Source organism: Drosophila willistoni, unplaced genomic scaffold, assembly GCF_018902025.1.
Source record: "Drosophila willistoni isolate 14030-0811.24 unplaced genomic scaffold, UCI_dwil_1.1 Seg217, whole genome shotgun sequence".
Classification (NCBI taxonomy): Eukaryota; Metazoa; Arthropoda; class Insecta; order Diptera; family Drosophilidae; genus Drosophila; species Drosophila willistoni.
Genome location: NW_025814189.1, coordinates 431,218 through 440,446, shown reverse-complemented (window position 1 = coordinate 440,446; position 9,229 = coordinate 431,218). Strand labels below are relative to the sequence as shown.

The following is a 9,229-nucleotide window of genomic DNA, read 5'->3' as shown; positions in this document are numbered from 1 at the left end:
TTCGATATTATTTATGAATTATGTATGTATGTAACTAGGTACAGTGATCATTCGATATGTGAACATGCTACACAAGTGTCGATTCGTTATTTTGAATTAGGGATAAAATTTGCGCTGATGAACCGCTAGATATAAACCAAAAAAGTAAACAAGAATATAGGGAAAAGATGTACGTAAAATGGTATTCTATAAAACCAGCTATTTGTGCCAGGTTTTTTGATTCCGTTGGATGTCTTTACCACGAAGTGTTGAAAAAAATGGGCTAAAAACGACTAAATATTAATTCAAATATTTGTTAAAACCGAAAAATTCTATGTGCCTTGACCAAAACTTTATATACATTTGCGAACTTAAAAATAGCACCACTTGCTAAGGTTAAGTGTTAAAAGGATTCTTTGCTTTAATCTAAGGTTCAAGAAACATGTGAATACTTTTTCCAACGTAAAATATTTACTACTAATGGAAGGGAAAAAAAAATTTATAATAATATCCAACGTTTTCAACGTTTTTCAAGGATTTTCTTGACATACTCAAAAAATTACCGAAACTAAAAATAGCATCACTTATTCAATATTAACTTAAATTGAAAAAAAGAAGAAAACACAATATTCATTAATAAATTATGATTAGCTATTAAAAATATTAATAAATTAAAAACTCAATACTTCCTTCCGTTGCCCTTAGTGTCAAAATCCGTCACTGGATTTTTCCCAGATTTAATCGCGATTGCTCAATAATCGTGTCTTTCCACTTTCGAGAAATGCACACCTACCTTTTAATATTTTAAGATCTATTTTTAATCAGTATTTTAAGTCTTATTTTTAAGTAACATTTTTAATTTTTTTCCCAGTGCTGGGTTGGGAAAAAAAAATTGAAATTAAAAACACGGTTTAAGTTACGCGCAAAAAAAAAAATACGCGGCAAAAAACAAGACAGTCTGGCAACGCCAAAATGTAGAATAACTGGGCTTACCATTACTCAACTGCAGTCAGGAGAATTTTGTAAAGCCGTTTTTCATTTTCCAGCACTGAAATCTAGAGTAGCTTAACAATGCACATTGGGCCAGATTTCCCTTGTTTTGGGATAAAGTATGAAAATTTTGTAATGCCAAATAAAAAATTTGGCTTGATATTTGAAAAGGTCAGATTTTTGATCAGCTGTTGGTTTGTCAAAATTGACGAAAATGATCACTTAATTTTGAGTTTTTGCTGCAGCCACACCTTCTATCCAAATTTTTGGCGACAAAATGGAAAAAAAGGTCAAGGTATGAAAAATTTTTTATTTATAAATGTTTTCAAAATATGCTATGTATCAATGTTGTAGTTGTGAGCTGTGTTTGTAATGTCTTATTTTAGAATAAATCTAGTGAAAGTCTTCGTCTATTTGGGAGTAAAAAAATAATTTCTGCCAATTTGTGACAAAAAATAATTATGCAAATGTTTACTCTAAGGTTCAACCTTGAACGTGTGATTAACTGTTTTTGCCCATTTTTGCCCATTCTCTCGATATTTTGCGTTTTAAGCTAATTTTAAGATTAGCCATGCTGCACTTCTTGAAGAATGGATTGAAAAAAAGCGAAATGAAAAAGCAGTTATTGACTGGATTATTGGCCAATTACGATGAAACAATGTAACAAATGAAATGAAAGCTGAAATATCAAGGAAAATAAGGAGTTTTCACCTATATGTAACGAAAAATTTACAAAAATGCCGTCGTACAATTGGTACTTTTAAAAATAAGCATTCAAGTTGCTTTGCCAAAATTATGAGTGTCGACCAAGACCAAGACTTATCCAACCGAATGGGACGACCACGACTGCCGTTAAATGATGCAGGATCACGGCTGAAAAGAAAAAGGGCGGTAGAACTTGCCTATAAGGAAGGAAATAATACAAACCTTCTTGTGCATGCAGCTTTAATGTCAGCTAAAAAAGCCAAAGAGAGCAATACTGCTTCTGTATTAAAGAATATTGTCTCTTCTTCAAATGGATTATGTGGCTTTAAGCAAAAATTGTCAGTTTCGGAGCCAGTACCAGTCACACCAATTCAAGCTTTTGCGTTTTTGATTGACAACTCCCTAACCAAAGCACAATACAACAACATGAGAGCTTTTAACAAAATCCAATTTTCCAACATTTATCCATCCTATAACAAGGTAAGGGAAGCTAAGTTGGAGTGTAGGCCCATGGGAGTCAATGTTACGGAAACCAGAGCCCAAGTATCTCTTCAAAATTTGCTAAATCACACGGCTAGTCAAGGTTTCCTTATGCAAGAGGAGGTATTTCAGAAATATAGAAATTTAAAGTACGTAAGTACGTACACGTAAAGTACACAGTACGTATCAGAGGGCTGCACGAGCACATTCGAAACGCCGAACGAAATACCCATACACTTGCATTACTCGTGCTCGCACATATTCGTTCGACCAAATACAGTAAACCGAGCATCGGTCACCGAACGGGTAAGTGTGAGTGAGTGACACATACCGAACAATTCGGTACTTGCAAGTATGAGCATAAGAAGAACCGAGTACCGAAAACTGAACCAAATACCGGGTACCGGGGATATTTTGTTCGTTTTTGGTGTACCGAATACTGAACCAAATACCGCGTACCATGTGAATATTTGGTTTATCTCAATGTATGCACATATGAACATCAAATCCAATAAAAAATAAACAGTATTTCAAAATCAAAATAATAACAACCTTTTATTCATGTAAATGTCATTTGCTTCACTTAAATTAACAATAGGTATATTAAAATTAAATTCAATGTTTTATTAAATTGAAATTTAGAACCATAATTTCATTTATCAAATTGCTGTTCGTGGCAATGTTACTTCTTTTTTCCGAAATTAAGAGCCGGGATTGAGAGAAAGCCCTTTCTGATGATGTACTGCTAGCCAGAATGCTTAAAATTTTGCAGCTCACTTTAAAAAGTGGAAAATGCTCTTTATTCGCATCCTACCACTGCAGAACCTTAAACTCTTCCGACTAAGAAATTTTGAGGGACATGTATGCCTGAAGTTCGGATTCAATGGATCCAGTTATACTGTCAGTACTATAGGTAGGTCTCAATTCTGAGAATATTTCGAACGTTTCTGATCTTTCTAATTTTTCTGGTACTGTGTCAGTTTCCAACCAATAATTCGTCATCAAATCCCTACATAATTGAATAATATGTTCTTTTTCAGTTGCACTGAAAGGCATCAACTTGTTTGTGGGTGAAAACAAAAAAAAATCAATTTTGTGGTAGTCCGTGATATGGGGATCCACCACTGTTTTAAGTATGTCGGTCAAAAAAGATTTTAGTTGGCTAGCTAGAACATTGTCACTTTAATCAAACGTACTTTTTCTTTTTAAATTAAGCAAATGTGGTATTACAAGATTCAGTGTTGGGTAGTCTTCTCCTTCTAATGATTTGGAAGCCTTTTTGAAATACTCCAAAATTTTTGCAATCGCATTTAAGTTATTGATATTTATATTTTCTAATCTACAAATTTCATTTTTATCATTCAAAATGCTAATGATATTATCCCAATTTTGTCCAATTGAAAAAAGAGTATAGTACACTGTGTTCCACCTAGTGTGGCAAAAACTTTTCAGCGTAACATCAAGCTGCGAATTTATCACTGGTTTTTTGAAATATTTCACAAGCTTGTTGCAATGAAATAAAATGTCGGATAATTCTGCAATGTCTCTAAAAGCTTTCTCAACAATATTATTTAAAAGATGATTTATGCAATGAATATGATGATTACTACGAAAAGCACTAATCATATTGGAGCCCCGGTCAGTAACGACAAAGGCTTTGTCGTCTTCCATTTCCAATTCAAAATCACTTAAAATATTTATGATTTTTCTCTTAATGTTTGCGCCTGAAATAAAAGACATTTAATAGTATTATAGCAGTATGAAGTATTAATCAAGTTATTGTACCTGTGTTGGACTCATGACCCATTGATTTGACAGCTAGCAACCGGGTGACCATTGCGCCTCCTTTTATAAAGTTCACCGTGCAGGATAGGTATGACCTCTTTAGGAAATCGTCAGTCCAAATATCTGATGTAATGTTGTAGCCGGTGGTTTTTGCTTTTGTAACATCTGCTTTAATATTTTGAGTCTCCAACTTATACAGCTCAGACACCTTCCTCGATATTGTTGATGGATGAGGAGTAATGTCATCTATATTTACTCCACCACCATACTGTGCGCCTACTTTGGTAAATAGAGCCAATCATTTTTTAAGTCCCTCATCCTTTATTATATTGAATGGACGGCAATTTCTCACTGTCCATTCGGTAGCAGCTTCATAAATGCACTTCTTTGTGTCGGCATCGATATATGGTGCGGGCGAGTCCATTTTAATTGTGCGTTTGGCTATTAAATGGCATTTATGTTTAACTAAGTTCGAAATACAATTGGAGTACTTGAGGATTGCAAAATATATTTTACATCCAACAAAATTTTTGATTTCTTTACCACTCCCGTCAATTACCAGGCCAAAGGTATCCCATACATCACTCCGTCCTCTTTTTTTCTCCAATTTGTATTCTTTTGACAGCAATTTGGTCTTAATATTGGCATATTGGTCACTTGGATTTGTGCTGTCCAATATGCACTGCTAATTTTGCATTTATGTTGGATGAATGATTTACCAATTAAAAGTATCACGTAGAAGATATTGCGTTCAACATACAAACATAAATACAACTACAAACAGTTACAAATTGATACTAACATTTTCTGACATATATAAAAACTACTTACATACATATGTACTAGAGGTGGGAAACTATCGATAGTCGGCACCATCGATAGCAGCGATAGTTTTTTACCAAACCATCGATAGTGCCTCGATAGTGCCATCGATAGTCCCTCGATAGTGACCTACATAAAACAACTAAAATTAATTTTTCAAAAACATAGTTTAATGTTTTTAATTATTTATATGTACATATATATGTTTTACGTCGCTTATTCGGTGGTTTCCGAGGAAGTAAGCCAAAGATTTTCGTTTAAAAATAACAAAATGTTCACATTCTCCTTCTTTAGACGTGTTCTGCGGTCTGATACTATTTGCCCTGCCTTGCTGAATACCCGCTCTGACTGGACAGAAGTGGCCGGAATGCAAAAGTATTTTAACATCAACGTTATTATTGCAGGAAAGTCCGTCTGGTTAACCTAAGAAAAATATTAATGAGAACAAATTAATTTTTGGATATTGATATTTAAAATTTTATAATTTACTTTCATCCATAATAGGGGATCAACATCTTGTTGGCTTAAGGGCCTTTCCAAATACTGCCTCTTCGCAATGATAGCATCCGATCGCGTGTTTCTAGCCATGGAACGGGCTTTGTTCCCAATGTAGTCGAAAATAGGGTCCTTATTTGTTGAGATGGGTTCCACATTTGTGTCATTTGAACTATCTTTGTTCATTAAAGCCGTCAACTCGTTTTCGAAACAATGTGCAGCTTGTTCGGCATTTGACATATGTTGAAACCCAATCTTTTTAAATCGGGGATCTAAAATTGTCGCCATTCTCGTCGCAGTTTTTTTTTTCATATGGCGATAAACGTTTTACGATTGAATCTAATAAAACAGTGACCATTTTTTGTCCAACTTCAGTGTGCACATCCGAGGAAATAGTATGCGTTTTACGAATAAGTACATCTGTCAAGGGAATTATAAGCGAAATCGTAGCATATTTCCCACCAGATATTCTTTTGCTAACTTCTTCAAATACTGTAAGAATTTTTTCCATGTCCTTCAAAACATCAATTTCCTCCGCTTGAAATGGGAGTGGTGCATTGGATGTAGACAATAGTACTACTGCAATTTCATCATGGGTTGCCAGTATTCGTTGAATCATATAAAAGAAACTATTCCATCTAGTTGGAGTTTCTTGTAAAAGTGAATACCCAAACTTTTCTTGCGCCATCTTAAACTTTTCATTAGCAATAGTGCTTTTTTTGAAAAATTTTACAATTGCTTTACATTTTGAAATTATTGCCATTGTTTTTTCGTCATCGTCGAAATTTAGACCGTCTTGAACAACCAAATTTAACGTGTGAGCAAAGCAGGGAATGTTAGGAATCTTTAACAGCTCGCAAGCTTTGATCATGGAGCTGGCATTGTCCGTGACAATACACTCAGTTTTGTCAAACAAACCCCAAGAATTTAAAACTTCTTGCAAAGTATTCGCAATATTTTGAGCTGAATGGTTCGTGGCATCCAATAGCTTTATTGTTGCCAATGAAGCTGTTTTAAGAGTGAACTCATGAATAAAGTGGCTAGTCACTGTTAAAAAACTTATGTTGGCACGTGACGACCATATGTCACACGTAACAGCAACACTAGAAACTTCTTCTAGAATGGTTGAAAGCTTTGCCGAAGTTTCTTTAAATAAATCCATCATCAGCACACTTTGTAAATGACGGCGACTTGGCAGCTTGTACCTGGCATCCATAATTTTGCTGTACTTGATGAATCCACGATCCTCTACTATGCTATACGGTTGTACGTCCAAGGCAACCATCTCCGCTAAAGTTTTATCAATAATTTTTTTTCGCGATGAGTTGGAATCGAACAGGACAGAGTTTTTAATGTATGAATCTAAAGATCTCATACTTGATCGGCAGCTGCTGCTGGTTGATAATATGCTGTCGCCCTGATCTCCATAATTAGCCGAGTTCCTTTCATCGTCCCTTAAACTAGGATGAAACCGTTTCAGGTGATCCCGCAAGTTGGACGTATTTCCGCTTGTCTTGTACTCCTTTTCACAATTTAAGCACTTCGCAAATTTTTTATCATCTGATCTTTTAAAGTAATTCCACACATCAGATATTTTTGTTTTCTTTTTCAATTTATGGCTAGATGTTGTAGCCGCAGAGCTCTTTTCCGATTCCGATGAGCTGCAATCGCATGTTTCTTTCGAATTGCGGCGTTTGCCTATTATAAAACACACATATTAATAGTTGCTTTGAAATTGCTTCAACTACTCTTATTTTTATTACCCATTTGGAGAATGCGATCCATTTCTTTAAAATTATGTTTTTGTTTTGTAATTGAAAGCAAGAAAATTTTTCACCAGCCAAGCGACGCCACTTTTTCAAAACGCGGAATTTATTTCACAACTATTGGTGACACTATCGAGGCACTATCGATACACTATCGGTACTGAATGACCATCGATAGTGAGTCGACTCGATAGTGCTCAACCATCGATAGTGTCGATAGTGCCATCGATAGTTTCCCACCTCTAATATGTACATACGTACTTACAATGGACAGGACAGTGATTTCTGACAAATCATTTTGTTACTTTCAAACATAAATATGAACGGACAAAATTATAATTATATCATACATATGTACATACATTTTCCAAATTATATTCTTTATTACTCATTTTACCACGCACAAACGATGTTAGCTTTGCAATTTACTGAGAACGACTGATCCGAGTAAAGCGAAAGCCAAGCATACACAAATACTTTAGAATACTTGGAAGTACCAAGCGAAAACCAAGCATACTTAAATTCTTGGAAGTACCAAACATACTCGCAAGAAGTACCGTATTTACTTGGTTCGTTTTCAATTATTCTCGTTTCGTTTTGCTCGCTTGATCTTAGTTTTCATTTGTTTTACTTCGTTGCGACCAAGCACTGCAAATACAAGTACTTCGGTATTTTGCTATTTGTTTTCATTCGTTTGGAAGCAGTTTTTCGGTACCAAATACATGAAATACTTAGAGTACTTGGAAGACAGCCGCAAACGAATGTGCTCGTGCAGGCCTGTAGTACGTACAAGCAGAGATTTCTTGGTGAAAAAAGCGATGATAACGACGATTGTTTATTTGTTACGAGTGTTATTTCACTAAAGGTAACAGACGATTTTGGGATGCCTCTATGGATAAATCTAGCTTCGCAATCCGTAAGATTTTGCAGACCCCTAAAGCTTGAGTTTTCTAAGGAGAGCAAAGCTCTTATTCTTGCAGAGTTGGCTGTTTTGGAATCATAAATACAAAACGTTTGTTGCGCGCTTCAGATGCATTTTCCCCAAAGCAACCAATAGGTAATACTGATGACGCTCTTATCTGCGAACCGTGAACCAAAACTTTATGGACAGTTGCTGATATTGGGTATCAAGAATAATTTTGCATATAGTTTGAAGCAGTTTCTTGGCAGAATTGGCTGAATTTGGTAATATTTATGCGGAATTCACACGAAATAGTTATCAAAATGATGTAAAATCGGTGTAGAATATTATAGTGTAATCCCAATATTAATAAAAGTTGCTTTGTGTTTATGAATGCTCTTCTTGCGGTATTGCCATCATTTGTATTTCCATTTCCATTCGCTCTTGGTTGATCCACATGTAAGCCCAATTCTCTCCAAAATAATTTTTGTATTTCGTTTTTACGGGACATCATTTCATCTATTTCTTTTTTATCCCTTACTTGCCACTTTTGAAGGTGCAATTTATATGAGATGTGAAGTACGAATTCAAAAAATCTTATCCATGCAGCGACTTGGATACGGATCACGAAAACAGTGACATTTCCCTGGATATGTAGGTCGAATACTCAAATTAATGTTCATGTTTTTCATCTAACTTAATGGTATATTATACTATTTTGTGTGTTTATAGTCTGAAGATTTGAAGCGTTGCTTGAAAAAAAAATAAATTGTGTAGACACCCTTTAATAATTTTATACATGCTGTTTACTAAAAAAGGCTTAAAAACTTGTAAAAATAAAGCCTAAAAGTATGCAAATGGAGTAATTTTTACAATTTTGGGCGGATAGCGGTAAAAACGTGTTATATTCCAAAAAAAAAAAAAAAAAAATTCTATTTTGATCTGACTTATGTGCTTGCCAAATTTTAGCTCTCTAGCATTTGAAATGTAGTTTATCCAAACAAAAATCAATCTGGCCCAATGTCCAATGGTGTAAAATCGCTAGAGCTGAAGATTTTAGTGTTCGCAAACGCTGTTGTTTGAATGCTCTGGCAGACAAATATTTTACTCTGCATCATGATGAAATAACATAAGGTGGTCTCGTCGGAAGCCGAAGCTTACCGAAGTATACACTTAACTTCAGTGCACGTTTGCTCACTCACATCACCGTCTCGCTCACCCTCAATAGACACTCAGAATACTATTCCTTTCACTCGCACTTATTGCAAGCATACGTTAAGTGTATGTCTCTTGCCGACGGGACCAC

General features: G+C 35.0%; 1 protein-coding gene across 1 annotated transcript; it reads right to left on the bottom strand.

Moving 5' to 3' along the window:
* Positions 1–4,956: 4,956 nt before the first annotated feature.
* LOC124461154 (E3 SUMO-protein ligase ZBED1-like) lies at positions 4,957–7,155 on the bottom strand. Its single transcript, XM_047012706.1, has 3 exons — positions 7,020–7,155; positions 5,251–6,954; positions 4,957–5,184 (listed from the first exon to the last, which is right to left on the bottom strand). Exons 1-2 carry the CDS (start codon positions 7,039–7,041, stop codon positions 5,516–5,518), a joined length of 1,461 nt encoding a protein of 486 aa, XP_046868662.1. The 5' UTR covers positions 7,042–7,155; the 3' UTR covers positions 4,957–5,184; positions 5,251–5,515.
* Positions 7,156–9,229: the final 2,074 nt, after the last annotated feature.